General features: G+C 37.5%; 1 protein-coding gene across 2 annotated transcripts in view; it reads right to left on the bottom strand.

Annotated features, from left to right (window-relative positions):
• Window positions 1-3,680: 3,680 nt before the first annotated feature.
• The window catches only part of SRFBP1 (serum response factor binding protein 1), an 81,470-nt gene continuing 60,982 nt past the window's right edge, over window positions 3,681-24,168 (bottom strand). The window contains exons 5-9 of one of the 2 annotated variants that reach the window (XM_042787937.1): window positions 7,580-7,661; window positions 5,877-6,618; window positions 5,429-5,466; window positions 4,513-4,707; window positions 3,681-3,898 (exon numbers count right to left, since the gene is read on the bottom strand). In XM_042787937.1, the coding sequence (XP_042643871.1) occupies window positions 4,520-4,707; window positions 5,429-5,466; window positions 5,877-6,618; window positions 7,580-7,661 (1,050 nt within the window). In that variant the 3' untranslated portion in view covers window positions 3,681-3,898; window positions 4,513-4,519. Of the gene's footprint in view, window positions 3,899-3,929; window positions 4,708-5,428; window positions 5,467-5,876; window positions 6,619-7,579; window positions 7,662-24,168 lie in introns of those variants that run through there. The other variant, XM_042787936.1, reaches the window with a different exon arrangement.

The following is a 24,168-nucleotide window of genomic DNA, read 5'->3' as shown; positions in this document are numbered from 1 at the left end:
CTACTTGTCAAAGTATTATACTTACTATATGGATAAGCCAGATCCATCTCTCAGTAAGAAAGCTTCAGTTAAAGTTGTTTTATTGATATGAAAATGAGGAAGATTCTATCACAGTGACATGGTCTCAAAAAAAATACCACAGCTTACAAACAAGAAACAAAAAGTTGCAAGGCATGATAGATTACCTCTCACACTACACAAAGGCTTAACACGTGAAGGCATAACAGGATGAGGTATGGTTCATCTGGATACAAGATTTCCTTACCATATCGGCTGTCTCTAGGAATTTAGAAACCACTTTCAGAATTTCTGCTCCCAAAACTTTAATGGAAGAACATTTGAGCAGTCCATGGTAGAAAGTCTACATTGTGAAGCATCTCTTGTCCCTTCATGGAGGGATTAATACAGAAAAGCAGGGTTAAAAACTTTGGAAGAGGTTGACAACCACTTAAATATCAACTAATGGCATTCTTAGCTTTGAGTAGATGGAGACAAAAATGATGTATCTTTCAAAATTTGTAAAATAAATGTAGAATTATTTCAGATATAAATGTGATGACGTTTCTGTAATTTATTCAACAAAATTACACCTATACTACCATATATTAGAGCTATGAGGTTCAAACCGAATGCTATTCCTAGAGTGTAAAACTCAGTGTGGATCAGAATCCATGCAAATACAAAAATGCAGTCAAAAATGTATACAATCATTGCAGAAAGTATACTAAAATTTATTGAAAATAAAGCATCTCCTGGTTTCCAAGTATCTTCTACCTGCTATTGTACTATCTCACTTTCACATTATATCACTTGTCTAGTATTGCAAAGTGATCTGTCAGCAGTCTAGAATTATAAAGCAGCCCAACAGTTTTGGCTAAGAAAGTATTGCTGCAACTGGATTTTCATTCAAGCCCTATTTCTCCTGATCTAATCAGTCCATAAAAGCTGATGAGAGAAATATTTATGCCTGTTTAGAAATCTTCAAACTGGTGCTGTCAATAGTACACCTTTTTTTTTTTTTTTTTTTAATTACATTTAAACTGACTCTCTTAAGAGATGCTGAAAAATCTGAGGCTGTTTTTTAATTCTGAAGTGAAAAAATTGTGCACCTGAGGCAGTCTAGTAGTATCGTATCTGACAGTATGTACCCTGACTGAGAACATTTCTTCTATGGTATGGTACTGAACTGGAAAGCATAGTTCTCAAGGTTTTTTAAATCTAATCATCACAGAATGAAATAATTTTCCATATCACTATAAAAATAAATTACTAGTCCTTTGTGAGAGGTCTCTGTCTAAACAGTATTACAGATACAAGTTATGTTAAAATCATATATATACTGAAAATGTTCTTGTTATAATGAGAAAATGTTCTGAACTTTATCAACATCCTCCAGGCAAGTTCATTGGGTTTATCAGTTCACCAAAAAATTGCCCAGTTGCACATAAAAAATATTATCAAGTCTCAACCATTACTACTTGTTTGTATAGTGCATTAAGGCTGTGATCCAGGTGAGTCACTAGGCATCAGCTAAATTAGTAACCCATTGAAATATGAAGTCATGCCAGTAACCTAATCTCTCTTCTCTCATTCATGTTCAGTGTATGTTATCTTTTTTATTTTCTTTAAAGTAAGAGCTCAGAAGTGTTTTTGAAGACAAAAAAAAAAAAAAAAAAGATGTTTTGATAAGTCAGGCTTCCTTCAGGAAGAATTCTATGGCCACAAATTACAGCTGTAAGAATGGAGTAAGAAACTTGCTCAAATGCCAAGATAAACCAATGCTCCTAGATCTCTAAACACATGCAGAAAAGGCCTTTAGAACATAAGTTCCTTAAAGAGTGTTTCCCCCTCCCCCCAACTATTCGCAATCTTTAACTTTTTGGTCTTTAATGTGAATCAACTCTTAAAATAGGGTGCTCATCTGCTAAAAGAAAGATAAGCTGTCCATGAAAAACTGGATTATAGCTGCTGACGTCTACCAAAAGAAATTTTTCTTGCCTTTTATTGGAACCAGAGAAGTCACATACCAAACATTTGTCTGGCATAGGATTTGGCTAGGATTTATTTACTTACTTAGTTAAAGCATTAAGGATTAGCGTTTGCATCTGGAAAACTCAAGAGTTTGTATACAGCAGGCAAATGCGTGGCTCCTTCTATAAAATATGATCCTTCTCTACAAAACCACAGTTAACATGTTTCCATGTTTTATTTTGATGCTTCTGGCCTTAAACGTTGTTCCATATGGTACAGTGAAAATAACAACAACAAAAACACTGGGAAATGGGAAGTTACTTGAATTTCTAATTCATCTGAGCAGCAATGCCATTCAGGAGGATAATACATCATACACTGTCATTTGTTTAGGATGCAGAAAAGAAAGCCTAACCAGCTGGGGCAAAGACATGTCTAGATAATACAAAATGGACCAGCTGGTATGTTAGTCTTCAAGAACTTAACACAGGATGGGAGAATGGGCAGAAACTGCTGGGCTGTAAGACACAAAGTCTGGAAGACAAAGAGGGAGAGAGAGAGGTGGCCATATCAGTTACACAGTAACGCTACATCAGAAAAATCTAAACTTGTTCCTGCCATTTGACTGTAACGTCATCCCAAGTGGAATACAGAGGTATTACACATTGATTACATATTCTAGACACATCCAATAACTCCCCTGTGAAGCCACTGATGGTTAGGGAGTCACTGCTTGACTCAGTCCTAAGTATACAAAATCACAAAGAGTAGATGACATATGAAGAGACTTCCAGATATCATTTAGTTCAAACTCACTGTCCAAGCAGGGTCACCTAGAGATGGCTACCCAGGACTATGTCCAGTCAGGTTCTGAGTATCTCCAAGGATGGAAACTTCACAATTTTTCTGGGCACTTGTGTCAGTGCTCTGTCACCCTCACAGTGAAAAAGATTTTTCTTGTTTCGTTCAATCTTCTTTACACTTGATTACCCCCCCATCCCCTCTCCCTGTCCCCCCCATCCCCATATTTATACACATTGACAAGATCCTCCCAAGCCTTCTATTCTTCTGAACAGTCCCAGCTCTCAGGCTCTACTCCTATGTCATATACTTGAAGCCCTGAATAGTCTTAGTCACCCTTTGCTGGACTCATACGTCTGTCCTTGTCCCTCGTGTGCTGGGGAGCCCAGAACTGGATCCAGCACTTCAAATGTGGCCTCACCAGTGCTGAGTACAGGGCAAGGATCACCTCCTTCACCCTGATGGCAACACTCTTTCTAATGCAGCCCAGGAGGCCGCTGGCCCTATTTGCCAAGACATAGAAAAAGATTGTTTTTCGTAAAAGTGTAATATATAGGAAGAACTTCTATACCTTAAGGTATTACAGATTCCACAAGCTTACATGGATTTAAGAGCAGACAAATCTGCACAAAAGAAATCCATTGAGGATTATTAAACACAATAAGCTGCAATATCACAAGATGTGCCCGAGCTATAAAACTGGAAGCTTGATGAGCTGGAAGTTGGATGATGTATCACTGTCTGCTCCCTCTCTGTGCTTAAAGCATCCCTTTTTGACTACAGTTGAAGATACAAGTTTAGATGCACCTCTGGTGTGATGCAGGGCTATTCTTAGGCACTACAAAATGATACATGAATTGTATAGTGTATTATCTTATGCCCACTGCAGTCATATGAAAGACACAAGATTAGGAAACATAACTATATTTAAATAAACTTTCAAAGATTCATTACAAGTTCAGAACTTCTTTCAGTTAAGAAGTGGGAAATGCCCCTGAAGAAAAATACAATCAGGCTTTTTCAGTTTTTCAGCATTCTTTCAGAAAGTGTAAGTCAGTCATGTTGGAGCACCCAGATATTTCCTCCGGGACAACAGTATTAAAGACACTCTTTCAGTTCTTCAAATCTGCAATATAATCAAAGGACAGAGATCACAATTTAACAGGCCAATATTTTATTGCTCTCCAGAAATTTTCACATCATGCATACTACTGATTGGCTTTTCCAGCTACTGGATACATTCATGAATTTGTGGAGTCCGCTCAGGTTTAAGAATCTCTTACTTTTTCTCAGTTGAGATGTATTTGATAATACAGTCCTAGGATTACCACCTCAATATTTTGTATTTTCCCCTATTTTCTGACATCCAAGTCCTGATATAAAGTACATTTTTACATACAAAAAAGCTCCAAAGAATCTGTACTATTTCTACAGAGCACAAACAATGTTCCTGAAAAACATTCATTCATATTAGGGTGTATTTCATAAATGGTGGCACCATGTAATGGGACTTATGAACCAACACTATATGACCATACATTAATCAACAGACAGCACACTGAATAAATGACGCAATCTTCATTATTAATAGATGATAAGTAAGTTCTAGCAGTTGCTATTTTATAGGTTGCAAAAGATAAGGACAGTATAACAAAAATGTTCAAACAGCAGTTGTAACTTTGTAAGAAAATACTATGGGATGCAAACCTGAAAGAATCTTTTGTTAAAATCGCAACTTACAGATAGTCTAGTCATCAAATTTAATCTTTTTCCCTTGGAATGCTGTAATTTGAGACATTTGTTCCCGACGTCTCTTGCTTGCTTCCCATGACGGATGAAGAGGTTGCTCCAGAAATGATTTCTTATTGTCACACTTAGTACCTGCAGCTTTTGCAAATGGTTGCTTCCTGAGTTGTGGTTCCTTTTTAAGAAGAGCTGTGCAAGAAGTCAAAATAAATCATTAACTACATTGTAAACCTTCATAAAAATGTGCTAAAACTACCTTGGGATTGCAGGTATTTTAAATAATTTATTAATGACCCACGGGGAACACATTCATGGCAAAATTTTCTCACCTTGCAGCCCAGTAAATACTCACTTATAGACTGCAGATTGTTATGATTTATTATTACTGACCACATTCAACATTTGTGTAGACAAATATTCAGCACAATCTCAACTTTTTTCTTCATAATAAATCAATGAGATACTACACAATGTATCTCAATATGACTGAAATTATATCCTTGATCCAATGAAATTCAAAATGGAACCATATAGTATAACTTGATAAAAATACTGAAGGAGCTATTGAAGGAATTACTCATGAGGTAAACTACTTGTTAAATACCATAATCTGACACCTTCGCCTGTGCACAGGTAACACTAAATTGCTCAACATGAAGACAGACAGAAAAGTACTCCCCTGTGTAAACCCTACTTTAAATATTTCTAAGAGTAAAAAATAGGAAATAGCAAACAATATCCACAGATTAAATGAAAGCTCAACATTTTGAGCATTTTAACAACAAATGTTAAAGTATGTGCCACAAAATTGAAATTAAAGAAAAAACAACCTATCATGACCAGACTGCAGAGGCAACAAAATCTCAAGACATTTCCCTCTTATAACTTTACCAGATTAAGTCATACGTACCTGTTCTTCCATTTTTGAGAGTTTGTTCTTTAGTATTTCTAAAAATAAAAAGAGAATTTAGGATTTTTCAAAAAAACTGTAAGATGACAAACACCTATGAATAAAGAACTGTCATCATCAAAACACTGGTGCAATGACGTTTTAAGCATAATGTGCAAAATCCTTCCCTGTTTGTTAATAAAGAAGTAAAACCAGATGTATTCAGTAGTGATTTAATTTTGACGCAGGTCTAGTTAGGAATCCTATGCATATGTCAGTGCTAAGGTGAGTATGAAAAATAAGTGTCAAGAAAGCACAAGAAAACTGCAGAGTTGTTTATGTGAAAATGTTCTAAGCTGTAACTGGCTGAAATTCTCCTTGTTTGGTAAGGGATACTAAAAATCACAACAATTTCCATTACTGAGAAGGAGGGAGGGAATGGAGAACGTAACAGGTGGAAAAGGTTTACCTTCTGTTTTGAGATTTCTGATTAGAGGCAGACAAAGAACTGCAGAACACTGATTCTAGCTTGCTTGCTTTTGCACATGGCTTTCCTTCTTCCACGATCAACTCTTGCGCTGTCCCAAGCGCTGTGTTCTTTTCTTTCTTCACTATGTTTTTCTGTAGTCTATCCTTTTCTTTTGCTGAAGAAGGGTCAGTAACTGCTGCTATCTTTTTCTTTCTTTTTACTTTGCCAATGAAGAAATCATCGTTGCTGTCACTATCAGAATCCGATGACTGGTTATAAAACCTCTCTTCAGTACTATCATCAAAGTACTCCTCTTCATTAGGATGTTTCTGATTACTAACATCATTATTTTTCTCTTTTATTGCATTTACTTTGTTCACGTTCACATTTTCTTTCCTTTTTTGGCAGCCAAGTTTCTTTCTTGTTTTATTCTGAGTGACTGTGTGCATTTCTAATGCCTGAGATGAAGATTCTTCTGGAGCATATGCCCTGCCCATTTCTGCAGTTTTCTGCTCAGATTCAGCCTCATTAAGTTCTTCAGCCACTGTGTCAGTTTCTATTTCCATAATCATTTTTGTTTTGTGTTCACATCCTTGCTTTTTTTGAGCAAGTTTAAGAGCTTGGTCATCCAAATTTTTATTTAAACGTTGCACTGATTTAGACTGTTCTCCTGACTTAGCCTTTTTCGAAGGACTGGATTTGTCAGGGTCCTTTCTTGCATCCTTAAAAGCTTTTACAGCAGCTATTCAAGAGGCAGAAGAAAAAGCTTTTGTTGCAGCTACACATGAGTTAACATGAGTTATTTTAATACATTAAAACATTTTTGCAAGTTAAATACATTGTATTGGGTAAGCATATTTTGAATGTCCTTATCAATCATTTACTGAACACATGGGGCAAGAAATACCTTAGAGTACAGCATTAAGGAAAGTGAGGAAAAGAACCTGAAATTATTACCAACTGAATACACTGTAAAACTTGGGTTTAACTGTTAATTTCTCTTTCAGCAAATAATCTGCAGCTGATAATCATGTTAATTTAGGGCATTACTTTGTGTGTAAAATCTGCAAACAAACAGTAAATTGCTCAGACGTAATTAAATGAGTATTTGACATGCTCTGTTATTAACAAAAAAATCAGTGACATATTACTAGGACTTGACTCTTTTTAACATCAATTTTAGATGGAAAATTTGAGTTTAAAGAGAAGAGGTGATAGTCTAAAGAACCAGGAAAGATTCCATAAGGATTCTAGGGACAGTTTCCAGTGAAGTTTAAGGGAGTCATTTGCAAAACCTTTTAGCTGTCTTTGGAAAACCAGTTGTAATGCTCCTTTTACATTTGTATCTGCATGTTACCGTTTTCACTGACAGTTCAGTCCTATTTAATTTAGAGATACTCCATCATATCCATTCAATTTTTCTAGTTCCCACTGTGAACCCTGTTTGTCCTACACCCTGTATCTTAAATGTCATATAGCATACTGCCACGTATAAGCCCATTTCAAAAACTATGAATGCCTACGAGCTAGTGACATTTGGTTCACTGCAGCCAGTTAAGGTAATTACAGCAGATTTTTTTTTTTTTTTTTCCTTTCTTTTTTTTACATTTCTTTTTATATTGGTTGTTCATGTCAGGAATAGACAGGACCAAGGTACCACACCAGTAAGCTGCTGAAGTCATAAACAACACAACATTTCATACCTTTAAGTTCAGCAAATTTGGGTTTCAAGTTGGGGTGTGTTGCAAGTCTTGCAGTGGCTCGCTCAGCTGCTGTGCAATTTGGCTATAGAAAATAAATTCAAAAGCATGAAGTCAAGAGAACAGTGAATACTTACACAGGTCTGTATCAGTTATGCTACAATGCATACTAATGTGATTCTGGACTATTAATGGAACAAAAGGAAAAGCTTATGACACTGCTGTACTTGAATATTTCTTATTTTTCCTATATTACTGTCCTTCTAGATGAAGGAAAATCTGACTGCCCAAATAATGACAAAAATGTAACACACATGTAAATCTGCTATTTTTCAGGTACTAAATAGGGATAACATGATTTTTCTTTTTAAAGCATACCAGACACATCTTTCAGAGCTGACATGCTGATTTTACATTCACTATTTTTCACATGTGCAAAGCAAATTCATGAACCCCTTGGATAAAGAATGTCATATTGGTAGAATGCATTCTGCATGAAGAAATACAGCAGCTTGCAAGAAGTGCAGTATGGATGCCATAAAAGTAGGCAAAATGTCACAGCAGGTATTAAAGAAATATACATTAAATGTGGTTGAGAGGCAAGGTCTAACCTGATCTTAACGACAAACAACCTTGAATTTGTTGTGGTAGAATACTGGAACTCTGTACACTGATTCAAAGAACAAATATCATCTTTACACTTTAATTTGAAGAAAAGGGAGAAGAGTAGGAATTGGTTCTATTTCTGACTTCCTCTTTTATATATTAGAAATAATAGGTATGACACACAGTAAAAACTGTCTCATTTTCAGGTTCTTGTCATCACTCTGCTTGAAGAACAAAATGAGAGGTATCTAAGACTTTTCCAAAGACATCTTTGTATTGTTTTTGAAGGGAGGAAAAGGAGGTGCAACAGGCTTGTAAAACACAAATTTAGCAGGAGGATTTCTTAAAGTCTGCTGTGGAATTCATTGGGAAAGAGGAGAAAAGACACACCCTCCTCCCCTCCTCCTAGTGGTAGTGTAATGGATATATGTTTAAATTGTTGCTACCTGTGATCTGATCTATAGGCTACAGAAAGTACTACACCAAAAACCACCTGAACCAACAGATGATATGCCTCATAAAGAACCAGGCAAGTGCCCTGTGACCCAACCTGAGCTGGTTTTGGTGCCCAACAACTCAAGACTACACACTGCCTCTCCTGTCCTGAGTGACCACTACAACAGATGTAGCTCAAATCACAGGTATGTAAATGTAAGGAATAAGGGGTGGAGATGGTACTGGCTCTGCCCTGGGATGCAGTTAACTTTCTTCATAGCAGCCAAGACAGTGCTGTGCTTTGGGTTCACGACTCAACATTTTAGAGTTGGTAATACACCAGTGTTTTATCTATTGCTGAGCACTGCTTACACAGCATCAAGGCTTCTGTTCCTCGCTCTGCCCTCCCAACAAGCAGACAGGGGGTGGCACTGCAAAAGGCTGGGAAGGAAACACACCTGGGACAGCTGATCCAAACTGACCAAAAGAATATTCCATTCTGTGTCAAGTCACGCTCAGCAATAAAAGCTCAAAGAAAGGAAAAGGAAGCAGGGGGGGATGCTTGTGGTTATGGCATTTGTCTTCCCAAGTAACTGTTATGTGAAATGAAGCCCTGCATTCCAGGATGTGGCTAAACATCTGCCCACTGATGGGAAGTAGTGAATAAATTCCTTACTTTCCTTCGCTTGCACACAAAAGTGAAGCTTTGCTTCACTTATTGAACTGTCTTTATGTCAAGCCACCAGTTTTTCTCACTTTTGCTCTTCTGATGCTATCCCCATACTGCAGGATGCCAGCAGCTGCTGGGTGCTCAGTCGCTGGCTGGGGACAAACCACAACACAAGCACTACCTAATACACCAGCAATGCATGTTTAAAGTATCTGCTTTCCTTGACATAAGAGCGCGCAGTGCGGAATCTTACTTGTTTGTATGTACATTTTCTTCCAGAATTATGCCACTTGGTATAAACAGTTATGTATTAATTGCATAAAGACAGATGGATGCTTCATGCCAACTACTAGTGCAAAAGAGTCACTTTCAGTGATTTGGTCTGAAGGAAACAGAGCAGAAGACAACAATGCAGCTGCAGCAGAGCCACTACTTCTAAATACAGAAACATTTGATTGGTTTGCAAAATGTAAATCTTGCTCCTCAATCAATGTAAGGCAAATCCCATTTGTATTTCTTTTCTGTAGTTCTAGAGCTTACAAAATACACTCTGAGTATGTCTGGTCATATTTTATGTTTGAAGTGCAGAGCATCTGGGAATTCTAGTACTTTCTTTTCTCCTCAAGTCTCTGCTATTATAATGTTATTTGTTCAGGTCAAAAAAACTGGAAAAATATTTTCTCTGTAGTCTGTCTACAAAACTACAAATACTGGCCAGAAGAGACGGGTCAAAAGATGGGTCCATTTCCAAGGGCCACAGACTGGCTTATTTTCAGGCTAGCCTAGCTCTGGGAACTTGAAATCTGAATTTTGATCCCCATGTGACAGTGCTGCATGCTGCCACCAGATTCCTGGGAGAGCAAGCTCACATTTCTGAAGATCAAACGCTATTTTCTTTGGAGATTTTTCTATAGCTGGAAAATCTATTTCTGAACTTAATTAATACACTTTTCCCCTCAGCTACTTCCTGTGGGTTTTGAAAGAATATACCATGAAGTTCAGAAAGCAGCAGCAGCTTCTGTGCAACATCTGGTGTCCTTTAATTCAAATATTTATAGAAAGGGTGTAAGCATATACATGCCAATCCATATGGAATAACCACATTTTTTCCTTATAGAAAAATACTTCACAAACACTACTCACACTGATAGGTAGCAGCCAACAAACATACAATATGACATTCACATTCTTAAAAATTTCCCGTTTTTCTGGTTTTTTTTTGGCACATCCAATGCTCAATTTATTTTTCCTGAAGTATTTTCCAGTATATAAAACCTTGGCAGAAAAGAAAACTTAACAGAAAAACATCAACTATATTTAAAACAGTAAGAACACCCTCTCCCCCTCTGCGGGCCCCCAGTATGTTTAATTATGCAGATACTGGAATTGTACACATTTATTCTCACATGTTTCTGCTGCTTCTTGTATTATTTTGCACTATTAATTTTTTCATTCAAGAACATCCTAGTACTTTCCCACTGGAACACTTTCCTTCATTCAGTATGCAACTGAGGCGCCGAAAAGTGAACAAAGCAACTTAGCAGTGTATAGTCACAGTGTTCAGTGAGAAGCTGTAAACTACATACAGAACCACGTGAAAGTCAGAGTCTCCTCAAACTTTCTCTCTTGGTAAGTGAAGCATTATTTCTGTATATCGTATTAAAGATGTCTATCTATCAACACTGATATATTTTATTAAACCCCATGTGGACATTCAACTGAATTAACTGATCTCAATATTTTCAAATTTCTTAAAATTAAAAGAAATTCCAACTGCATAAACAATCATTCTTCATCCTGAATTGTAGATGTGCACAAAGATGCACAAACCTCAAAACACAACTTGCCAGTTATAGCATAATAAAGCAGCAGTTTATAACCTACACATGTGCAAACACACATGTATGCCCCACATAAGAGAGACAAAGTTTGTACAATTTGGCAATGATTGGGAAGAGAATGGACATTACAAGCTTGCTAAAATAAAAACAGCTTCACAATGCAAGTTTTGAGGTGCTGGAATAGAGGTTAGACATAAGGAATGGCTCAGAGAGCTGGCAGCATTGGGTTAAAAAAACAAAAAAACAAAAAAACAACACTCAGGCAAAGTTCTGTGGGTAGTACCTGCTCTATACAATGCAGGTATTAAACGGAAGGAGAAACTAGGTGTCTCAGGGCCTTGTGGCAGATGGGATTGCAGGAGGTGAAAGTGATACCTTGTTAGCATGGTTGAGACAGTAGAGCTTCAGGAAGAATTAAAGGGCAGAAACCTGGGATTAATTTGGGAAAATGAAATGGAGATTTCAGACCATCACTTCATTCTGATTACTCTTCCTGTTCAAGTCTACTTCTGTTTGTACTCTCTGTGCTATAATTATGATCAATAATATAAAAGAAAAAGGTCATATTTCTGCTCTTCAATTTACTTTTGTACAAAAGGGGACTGCCTTGTTACAGGTCTTGCCAAAAACAAGACTGCTACTAGAAGAGTATACTACTACAAAGACTACTACTAGAATTTCAACTGGTTCAAAGGACATTGCTACCAAACTCGCAATGCTTGGTGGCCCTACATCTGCCACTTTAGATCATCTCTCAGTTATTTAAAATAATGACATTCAAATGAAGACAGAAACACCACTGACAAGTATGCAGTACATGGCAAAAGCCATGACACAAAAAGTAACCTTGAAGCATTTCATACTCAAGTTTCTAAACTACCTAGAAGTACTTTTGAATGTCGAGTGTAACAACAGCCTTATTTTAAGCAAAAAAAAAAGGCAGAAATAATGCTAACCAGGGTAAGCATAAAAAAAAAATAATCTCCAATTCTGTGTCAGAACAAGATGTCATTGCAATACTCTTTGTAGCAGCATAGGGGAAGAGCTGTCTACTGAAAAAAAAAAAAACAAAAAAACAAAAAACAAACAAACCAGAAAACCTGTTAATCCACACGTTCTTCCCAGAGCTCTAACTAGTTACAGCTGTCTTTCATAATAGCAGATGTAGGTAATGTGGAGTCACAGGGTAGCTGAAGGTGCCAGATCATGGCTGCCACCCAAGTCCATCCCATGACCTCATACTGCTTTAGAATAAGACCCTTGAGAAAAGTTACTCTCTGACTGTGAAATGCTGCTAGTTGTCCCTCTTACTTTATGTCTGTAAGACATACAGTATGTGATTTGTGGCCGTCAGACATGGTGAAGATTTTGGTATGAGAGGCAATTGGTTATTAGTATCACTTGTGGCAGCATTGCTGTCTCAGCTCCCGACAGCATGGAATTGTTCGTTGACTGTAGTGTGTTGACCCTGGCTGGACACCATGTGCTCACCAAAGCCATCCTATCACTCCCCACCCTCAGCCAGACAGGGGCACATTGTCACTCCTTCCTCCTCAGGGGCAGGACTCCTCACACTCTTCCCCTGCTCCAGCATGGGGTCCCATCCACAGCAGACAGTCCTCCATGAATTTCTCCAACTTGAGTTCTTCCCACAGGCTGCAGTTCTTCAAGAACTGCTCCAGCATGGTTCCCTTCCACGGGGTGCAGTCCTTCAGGAACAGGCTGCTCCAGCGTGGGTCCCCCACGGGGTCACAAGTCCTGCCAGCAAACCTGCTGCAGTGTGGGCTCCTCTCTCCACGGGTCCACGGGCCCTGCCAGGATCCTGCTCGCATGCAGGCTTCCCGTAGGGTCACAGCCTCCTAAGGGTGCAGCCACCTGCTCCAGCGTGGGGTCCTCCCTGGGCTGCAGGTGGAGATCTGCTCCCCCATGGACCTCCGTGGGTGCAGGGCACAGCCTGCCTCACCGTGGGCTGCACCACGGGCTGCCCGGGAATCTCTGCTCTGGCACCTGGAGCACCTCCTCTCCTCCTGCTTCACTGGCCTTGGGTCTGCAGAGTTGCTTCTCACATATTCTCACTCCACTCTCCTGACTGCAATTGCTGTTGCCATGCAGTGTTTTTCCCCCTTCTTAAATATGTTATCACAGAGGCACTACCACCACTGCTGATGGGCTCGGCCTTGGCCAGTGGTGGGTCTGTCTTGGAGCTGGCTGACATTAGCTCCATCAGACATGGGGGAAGCTTCAAGCAGCTTCTTACAGATACCACCCCTGTAGCTCTCCCATTATCAAAACCTTGCCAGGCAAATCCAATACACTCACCTTGATGGATCAACTAAGGAATTCAGTACACAGGTCTCTACTGGATTTGGCAAGCATTTAAAAGAGGGTGGTTCTCCTAACAAATTTATAAGCAATATTTACTCAGTTTTTACTCAAGCTTTCTCCATTTTCCATGTAACACCAAAATGACGGTACAGATATTACAAAGAGGTAGCTGTACAAGCTCAATAGCAAGACAGGTGAGAAGTACTTATTGCAATTACTTCTATACAGATTTCAGGAACTCATGCAAGTTTCAACCTTTTTTTTTTTTTTTTTTAATTGGACTACATATAGTTTTTAAAATAGACTGATGAAAATTTTCCAGCTGAAGCTAAAATGTATGTCCTAACAGATCTAAAGCCTTTGCAAAAAACCTCAGCAGGATAATGCATTGTAATAGAACAACAGAAAAAAAACCTGAACAATTTCTTATAAAGCATTGGGTTTGGTATGAGAAGATAGCACACTGATGTTTTCAGCTGCCACTGAGATTTCAAGGACTCTCCGACTCCCCATGTTCTGCCCGTGCGCAAGGGCACAGGGAGCAGGGAGGGAGCACGGCCACAGCACCTGACCCAAACTGGCCAGTGAAATATTCCATACCATGGAACGTCATGCTCACTGTATAGAGGAGGGGGGGTCGGGAAGGGGCTCTCTCGCTTCCGGGATTGCGATTGTGGGATCTTGGTATTTTGGGATCACTAACTGGGAAAGGGCTGAGTATTGATCAGTGGGTGGTGAGCTATTTGCATTGTCCATTGCCCTTTTATACTGTTGCTGTTTTATTTTATTACAATTATTAAACTGTTTCTATCTCAACCTTGAGTCTCCTTTTACCTCTCCAATTCCCTCCCCCATTTCCAGGTGGGGGGTGGGGGCGGAGGGTGGGTGAGCAGCTGCAGGGTGGTTGGCTGCTGACCAAACTCAAATCACAACACTGGGATTCTTCTAAATACTATCAAGGTCCTTACAGCACCCTAACTTCATTTGCATGTCTGGACCAAAGCTATTCTTCTCCTCACAGTTTGTTTGTTTATATCTACCTTCGCTGCTACATCCAGTTTGGCTTGCCTTTTATTAAAAAGGAAAATGAAGTATAAACTTATTTCTATCATTGTCTACTTTTCTTTTAAAATAAGAATTTCAAAATAGGTCGTAAATTCAAACAAAAATAGATTTCTTGCTGTTCTTTGCTGCATGCATGATATAATTTACTTACTATCCAAGCATCTGAAAAAATTTAAAGGCCCTTTAAGAAGCCTAGCACTTTACAAGTGTTAGAAGACCATATTTAATTGGAATATAAAAGAGCCAATAGTGTTCCTCTGAATTAACCTGTCACAACTAATTTAGCCAACCATACAAGTATGAGGTAAATGTTTATTCTTCAGATTGGGAAATGGTCAAAGAGAAACGGAGTGTTTCATCCCAAACTACCGAAGTGATTGATCTACAGCAGAGCTTGGCATAAACCCCAGACCTGCCCAAGTACAAATTATGTACTTAATCTTCTCCTAATATTTTTATTCTTTTCTTTATGCATAAAATAATTCCTATGACTGTTTCAATTAAAAAAAAAAGTCAGAGCAAAAAAATCCTGAATAAAGCAAGCAGGGATTCTTAATTATGTCCTCATGGCGAACAGTCAACTCTAGGTGTAAGCTGAAACAAGACTGTGGGAAAACTCAAATGCTGCTAACTCTTCCTCACTTCTTCGAGGGCTAGTAAGAATATGTGTCCATAATTCTCTCAGTTTGCAATCCCACACAAACAACGTACACATTTTTTAAGAAAAAAATGCAAACTTCTTAAGGTTATGAAAGAGGACATAAAGTGAGCACCATGCCAACTACCCCCCGCAGTTGTGGTGGTCTAACTCACTGTGATAACAAACACTGAAACCTCTGCTGGCCTTTAAGAAAACCTAGAAGTGGGCTAAACATTACCTTATGCTATCAACAAATGTGTCTATGATGTAGACAAATTCCCAGTGGAAAGTAGTTGTGAACAAAGTACTCTCCACATTAGATTCTAAAAAAAGTATTAAGAAATACCTGTAATGTCAAAGTATTACATAATTTGAACATTTAGTACAGTTAAGCAGCATAAAGAATGTACAGTTCTGACTTACAGCAATGTAAAACCAAATACATAAAATGTAACAGTAAAAAAGCTACACATTTATAGTGATATATTTGACATCTAAACAGGTGAGGTACTATATCACTATAAATGTGTCTTGTTAAGCTAAATAAAAAAATTTGGCACACAGCACAGTAAATTAGATGCCACTGAGAAAACAAACAAAACCCCATAAAGAAACCAATTAACCCCTCCTCCAGCCTAAATCAGGCAAAGACAATCATATTGAGAAGGTAAACTGGAAAGCAAAACATGATGAAATTGAAACCCTGAAGCAAAAAACATACTTTAGGGGGAATAGAAACAAAATACATCTCAAGTAACAGGCAGTAGCTGTGAACAATACTACGAGAAAGGTCTTTGCCACAAAATTCACATAGACTTCTTCAGAGAACAAAATGAAATTTGAAAGAAAGGTCATATATAAATTAGTTTGACAACCTCTATATATCAGATCTGAAACCACAACTGACTTTTGTAGAAAAGTGAAGTTGACAGATTGTTTGCTTGTAACTGGCCACCTAGAATGAGGGTCTGGAGACTCCCAAATAGGCATTTGGTTATTACCTCCAAACAGGGAGTTAAGCTGACCAACTTCAAGATGAAATTTGAAACAAACACTATTTGGGAAAACAAAACGTTAAAAATTGATTACTTATTTGTTATAGAAAAGAGAGCAGAAATGCAAAGTAGACCAACAACACAGGCAGTGCTGCAAGCTAAGCAGGAAACAGAATTGTCCGAGCTCACTACAACCTGAATGCATCTGAGCTCCCAAGATCCAGCTGTGCATCACAGGCATGTCCAAAGACTGAGTGGAAGCAGATGGTGAGATACAGAGATGAGTTCCACATTATTAAAAGTATTTAATGGACTAAGAATTTAACAGTATTCTGCCTTGGACAAACCTGAGAATTGAGATATCCACCAATTTCCATATGAAGTCAATTTGGTAACAAAACTCTGTACCAAACTTTCAGAGATGTAATCCTGAGATATCCTTACAGTATTTCATTGTAAAACAGACGCTCAAACCTCAAATTATCACTTGTTAGATGCAGCCTGATACAGCACCATATGTATAACCACATATGAAAGACAGCTTATAACAGAGAAAGTAGTCATAGTGCAGATACTCAAATTTAAAACAGATGCAAAGCTTCAAAACTAGCTAACATTTGAAAAACAAGCTCCAATTTAATCAGGTATATCTCAGGTAATTTATCACATAAAGGTTAAAGATTTATCCCTGACAACAAACCCTGTCTTGCTCAGACTTTCACACTTACAAGCATTACCACCAGGGAACACACCCATATGTAACTAAAGCATTGTCAGGTCAATGTCTTCTGATAAAACTCTCAGGAGAGATGTATTTATGTTCAGAGCACTACTGAAGGAACTCAATACGAGATCCAGGGATTTGGAGGCACAGACAACTTAAAGACTTCATGAATTCTGCACACACTAGCGAGGGCTAGGCCATGTTATAATATGCTATTCAAAACAAGACAGAATTTCTTGGCATACCACATTGCAATTTTCGTCCACAACTGAAAACAGATTTCTTTTAATCTATATGTTTTTCAGCCACTTTCTGAAAAAGACAATGGAAATACAAATTCTGTTCACTGAAAAACTATTAAAACATCTGAGATAAACATACCAGTTCTTTGGCACCAAAATGTAGACTTTCCATCATTAAGTCTATCGAGGGAGTATGTGCATTTGAAACTTACTCTAATGATAAACACATGTCAGATATATATGGAAGCCCTGATATTACTTGAGCGTATCAGCAGATGATGGATGTAAAAATAAATAGGAATCCTGGATGTTCACATTTTATAGCAGGTATTTCATCATATGGCACACAGAACAGTCACCTTTATACTTAGAGGCTCTTGGGCATCTTCTAGGCTGTTAACATTATTATTACTGAACTCTGGCATGTAGGATTTTCCTCATGTGTAATCACTCTACCATTACAATTGTATTGCAGTTATTTGTATTCCAAACCCAAGAAAAACTAGACCATTACCCTTTGAATTTAATGCTGTTATACTTTCACTAAGTGACTAGTTACCTCACATTTCCCATACTTCACCTTGCTTAGTAATCTTGACATAGAGGATCAATATGCTATAAAATTATTCTCTCATTTTACCAAGCTGTAACTTTTTAATGTAGCCAATCTTAGCAGCTACATTCAAACACATCCCATAGATGAGATCCTTCTACAGTTAAGTTTTGAAGAGTTCAAGCAATAGTGCCTCCAGCACTTTTCATCTAATTTTCCAGTGTTAACAAACTGATGGGCTTCATATTGAGCTTAAAAAGCCCTCCTAATTCTGTAAATTTTTAAAATTTTATTTTTATAAATATCAGTTTCTTAATTTTGAGTTGCAGCACTTTAAACATTGATTTGGATAGGAAAGGGGGGAAGAAATTGGAATGTTTTTGTACTTTATTTTTATATTATATGTAATGAAAAACTGATAGAGTTTCACTTATAAAAATAAAAAGAGCAAAAGATAGTAGCAGCTGTTTTTAATTTTTAGAAATATCAGGAATGTCAGATTTAATTTTCTCTGATTTTGTAATGCAATTCTGAGCCACACTGCAAAACATACATAAAGAGCTTTTCCAGTTAGTAATGTGTGAGTCTAACATAAGTGATTACAATTGCTTATATAACATTAAAGACATCTTAACACCTTAAGTTCTCTAAGCAACCAAAACACTGAAAGATTCCAATCCATGTATGTTCCAGTTTATCTTTGCATCCTTCTAAATTTTTGTATCCTTGCACTTATCTTCTGTGCCAACTCTGTGGTGTTTCTCAAAACAAGATCAAGAGGTAATGAACTATGGCCACCTCTCCCTCAGTGGATCTTTGTTTCTCACACAAAAAAACCCTGTTGGATATTAATGTTTTTAAAACCATCTCCAGTAACCTTGTTTGAAATTGCTCAATGGGTACCAATACACAGAGGATTAGAAGACAGAGAGATGGCAAGACAGGGAATACGTTCTGCTTTTTTGTTTGTTTGATCATATCCCTCTCGTGTCCCTTCATGTGGATCAACTTTATAAACAGATTACTTTCTCTATGGATACATAAAGGACGCAATTCGAAGAGTCTCTCTTTAGTACCAAAATGAATTAATGGTAACTGAAAACTCACTGTTAGTATCTGTCCTAAATTTGTAGCTTCTCTAATCTCATTTAGAATTTTCTGTTCACAATCATCATTCTGACTGGAAGCTGTCGCACATTAATAGTATCAAACTTTTATGACAGCTGAAACTTCCATTCAAAAAGCTTCTTAGTGTTTCTCTTTTCTTGTAACACATATGTGCTTAGACTTGAAATACAGTGCTTTACAACAGAGCACCACTCTCATGCATATATCCTACCCAATTATCCCTGTAAACATGATACCTTCCATTAATTATCTTGCAGACATGGCAGGAAGAGGATATTTACTATATCTGTGATGATATTTTATGTCAGATAGTCTAGTTTCCCCTCATTATCTTTTTCAGTTCAAGGACTGGTATGGAAACATTCATAATTTATAGCCTTTCTCTGTAGTTTAGTAGTGGAAGTGCCAATCAACTGGGACTGTAGGCAGTTTGATCTACCTTTGTTATTTATTGGATTAAGTGGCTTCCTCCTTGGCCTTTAAGAGATATCCTGAAAAGTAGCCACATGGCCCATGTTGGTCATGCCATTGTGAATCAGATGATTCTCCATGCATATCATCTTCCTCCTGCTTTTAAGTATTCCTTTATGGTCTTTAAAATCTTCAGTGCCAGCATCCTAGAACAACTTTGATCGTGATGCAACTCAACTACCCCAAAGGTACCCCAAACACCTAAATCTTTCCTTTCTATACCATACTCTCATCCATGCATTGAGATTCTAGATCTCTGCCTGCCTCTTAGGCATTGTATGCAAGTCTGAACAATATTCTGGAGATGGATACTAAGGAGATCCTGGAGATCAGTAACTTAGCCTTCCTTTCTTAAAAAAAACAACCACCAAACCCAACAAAACAACAACAAAACCCACCAACAAAAACCAAAACCAACCACCATACCTTGAGAACCTCTTGTTATGCTACATTTTTTTCCAAGTTTTCTTCACGGAAAGCATAAAACTAAGATTATTTCTAACATTTTCCTCTATTGTTTCCATTTCAGCTCATACACAGTAAGATATTAATACACATCACTTAAATACTCATTTAAAACAGGAATAGAAGTTGAGAGTTGCTTGTTGTTCATGAGTGCTGTGATACAAATCTTTCTGGGACTGAAAATTTACAGCCATGTGCATGTGAAGCACCATGCATCACAACATCACTACCACAGGCATATCTGGGCTTAAAAACACTGCTCTTCCCCACCCACCTTTTTATCCATTTATGCTTTTGCAAGTGTGTTTATCATGTCTGAATTGCCTAGATAATCCAAGCCAAATATTGCTTACAAAAATGTGAATCTAGTCCCTCTGAGCTTTACTGACAACAATATGCCTGCCCACATTCTGTTCTAACACAGTAAGTGAAATGAACATATTCAAATCAAAAGTAATCACATCATTTTTGAGATTGAGCCTTGTCTAAAGACAGGGATACACTTTCTTAATCTTGAACGATCAGTTCAGCTAGGCAACAAAATTAAGTAATACAGCTTCATGGGAACACAAATGAGTGGTAGAAAAAAAATCCCTGGACTAGTAATTTAAAAGTTTACAGGAGACAGCCTTTTGTGTCAGATAAACATGGTATTCCTGTGAAAAACTGCCAAAGTTGCTCGCAGTTTATTTCAATACTGAACTTAAAACCCATTCCTTCCGGAATGGACAAAATCCAAACTGTAATTAAACTGAGATCACTGCAACTGCCACTCTGCTGTTGAAGATGATGGTCAGTTTGGTCTAGTCTATCTCCTTGCTCTCAAATGGTGACTCTACTGAGGCACATGTGTGGCAGCCTAGTTCAAATGCAAAGGGGTTAATGAAGAAGAGATATACAAATTGGTCCAGAGAATGTAAGAGAAAGAGTGGTGGTGGGGAGGGAACGGCTAACCAAAGGTGAGAGAGCAATAGACAAAACATAGCATAAACAGGAGTCTGATCTCTCCCACTGGAAACACAGGAAGGGATTGATACAGGCTGGGCTAGCAGACAGGTGGACAATTGTGTGAAGAAGTGGGAGAAGAGTGGAGAAAGATTTGTCAGACTGACAGACTTAGTTTTATAGAGACATAAAACTTCAGTTGCTGCCATAGCAATGGATTCTAGGCTTTAAAATACAGAGGAGTATATATAAAAGAGATGCTAAACAGCTTGTAGTTCAAGCGGTCAAATCTGGAAGATGAGGAACCTTGAGGAAAAGAAAACAAAAAACAATCAGTCACACAGAGAAAGTATTTACGCCTGAATGTGATATTCATCACTGAATGCAAAATTCTTCACTTCATCAGTAGTCTTATTAAGACCACAGACATTCCTGTTTAACATTAACATCTGGTGTTTGACATGGAAAATTCTCAGGAAACAGTGGTTTCATACATTCACTGTAACTTCCATTCAAACAGAGTCAAAATACTCAGGACAAAGAATTCAACTCTGCAACACTGATTCCCAGCATCAAGCCAATTATTTTAGACTGTGTTACAGGAAATTGTGCTACTAAATCAATGCAATAAATTTCCAAAAACGTAAGATGTTGACAGATAAAACTATTACATAAAGTATATCTGGTATCTCATATGCAAATACCTTTATTTCCTGAAATAAGAAAGGAACATAACATTTTAACATGTAGGAAAATAAATGGAGTATTATTATTTTACTATTTGCAGCATAAACACATTGCTGGAGAATGGAAACATCTTTGTATGTACAAGGCAATAAATTCACTCTGAAGCAAAAGTAAGTAAAATTGATAACAATATTTCCAATAAGTGACACTTAGAAAGAAGGCGGGGGAAGAGGAGGAGTGAGGTGGAGACGGTTAACAGAGTCCACATAGTTGACCATTAAGCTATTAAATTATCACATATTCTTCTTACAGTTACACTCTGACTGTCTATACACAATTTCTAATTTAAGAAGAACGTAACAACCAGAATTTAGATTAAAAAAAAAAGAGAATTAGGTTTTTCATGGGTCCCTCAAAAACACCAGCCCCGACACTGCCAAAATCAAACCACAAAACAGCAAAGTGCAAAGAACTGATGATAATGATATTATACAAAGCTGATGTACTATCACATCAGTATTACACAAAAGACTGATTCATACAGTAGTCCTCTCCCTATGGTTTATGGATTGCACACGAAAGATTTTCATAAGCAAAAAATGTTAAAAATCCACATAAGTAATTATCTAGTTATGCTGCTATTAAAGGCACTAACAACAGAAACAGAAGTTTTATATCAGTAATAACATCTATCCTAATCAGAATGTTTTTGTAGTGAGTAGAATTCTTCAGGGGCGCTTGGGGGGGAAGGGGAGGGGCAGAAGAGTAAGAAGGGAGGAGGCTGTGGAAAAATCGCCTAAAGCCCAAACGAAAGACAGCAGCTATTCTGTGCTTGATCCAAAGCCTTTGAAGTTAACCGAACGTCTTCAATTAAACTGCAAGAGACTTTGCATCAGGCCCCTTTTATGATTTGGTACATTTCCTCACATTAAATCCACAGAGAATCCAGAGGTTTTGTTTTTATGTATTTCCCACTAGAAAGTACATTTTTAAAATAAAGGCAAAGATCACAAGTCTACATTTAGGATTATCAGCTAAAATAGGAACCTTTATATATTTCAAAGTTAGAGAATACAGATATGACTGTTTCTACTCTGATTCAGATGTATTTAATCAAAATTTCTACTCAATTCAGAAATTACATCTTCCTATGCTTCCCTGTCACAATTAAAAAGTACTAGCAGTATCAAGTTTAAAATTTCCTTAATAAGTAAATGTATTCATTAGAATAAATGTTATGCATTTATTGGTTGTGCAACTATGTCTTGTATGTGTTAGTGTCTTGTAACCAAAGATTAACATCTACTGATACACGTCAAGGAACCTGATGCTCCAAGTAATTACTTATTGACTGTTAATTAACGCCTCAAAGTTAGTAGCCTTTTATAAATTGCCTCTCACAGATTGTTGCTGTGAAACACATTTTCAGTGTAAATCTACAAAGAACAACATAAAACAACACAAGCACTGTGACTACCCTATCCTTGCTCTTTTTGATGAGATAGAGGTTGTGGACTGATAAACTGCTTAGTCTCAGGCTATCACTTGCATAGTTTAAAAAGGGGGATATGAATCTGAGAAATGCTATTTTGATAACGTGTTTTAAACAGTCTTTTGAAAGACATAAAGCTAATACATAATCAGTCCTGTACCTTCATCCTTTTTGTTCCTGTCTGTCCTGGGAAGAAATAGCTTTCTACCTTTTTTTTTCATGTCCTTCTTGCCCAAGGATTTCCTTAGTCCTGCACCTGAGATGCAGTGAATTCATGGAGGTGTCTGGGAGGTGACACAAGATCTTCTTACATGTGAAACAGTAGAAGTCTCATTTGATAAATCAAGGAAAACATTTTCTTATTACTGTTAGTATTTTAGCTGGTTCCTCAATCCCAAATTAATTTGAACCATATAGGTAAAGAACCACATATATTAAATTCACTCATACCTGAAATAACCTCCAGAACTTTAACTACAGCATAACAGCCTTTAGGCACCGATGAAAAATATCTGGACCTAAAGCTAGACAACACTAATGTCATCCCTCCAAAATCATGCTAAGTACAGCTGTTCTTATCAAGCAGCTTAGACTTTTAATGACCAAAATCATACTGTGCGCCAGGTTCCTCATTCAAATCCTTGCACGTCTCTCTATGGCCATGCATGAGCTGCCTGAGATCCTGTTTCTAAAGCCTTCAAATTCCTTTTAAATTCCAAACAAGACTAAGTTGGTTCCTAAACATGAAGCAATCCAAAATAAGCTTACCAGGCCTTACATTAGCAAAGAAAAAAAAGTGTCTAAGAGCTAGTAATGTCTTATATTTCTGTTCTAGAAGAAATTTCTCACCACACTTAGAAATTATGGCAAGCTTTTCGGTAATCTTGAGAATCAAAGTGATGTGGCATGGCCCCAACAAACTTTGAAGATCACTGTATACTCCAAATTTGCAGTACAGAATCCTCTTTGTGGACAAGCATCTGCAGGATTCAAACATGATAGGATTGGAGTAATGGGTGAAAATACAGGATTTAGTAGGAAAAGGTGATGCTCTTCCCAAGGACCACAGATTAGAGCTCAGTGGAAAAAACCCAAAACTATGCTACTGAGGTTATGTGAAGATTGCATCTGGAAGCGAAAGTCAGAAGATGCATTTATTATCTGTATTTATTTGTTGGTATCTCTGCAAATGAGAAGTATGTGCTCAATTCAAGCTCTGACAATAATGTATACTGGTACACTATTCTTCACTGAAAGAAAAACACAACAGTTCTTTGCAGTTTTAGTTTCAGTTCCCCCCCCCACCCC

This window comes from Tyto alba, unplaced genomic scaffold (assembly GCF_018691265.1).
Source record: "Tyto alba isolate M040663 unplaced genomic scaffold, T.alba_DEE_v4.0 Super-Scaffold_13, whole genome shotgun sequence".
Taxonomy (NCBI): domain Eukaryota; kingdom Metazoa; phylum Chordata; class Aves; order Strigiformes; family Tytonidae; genus Tyto; species Tyto alba.
This window is presented reverse-complemented; position numbering and strand designations above follow the sequence as displayed.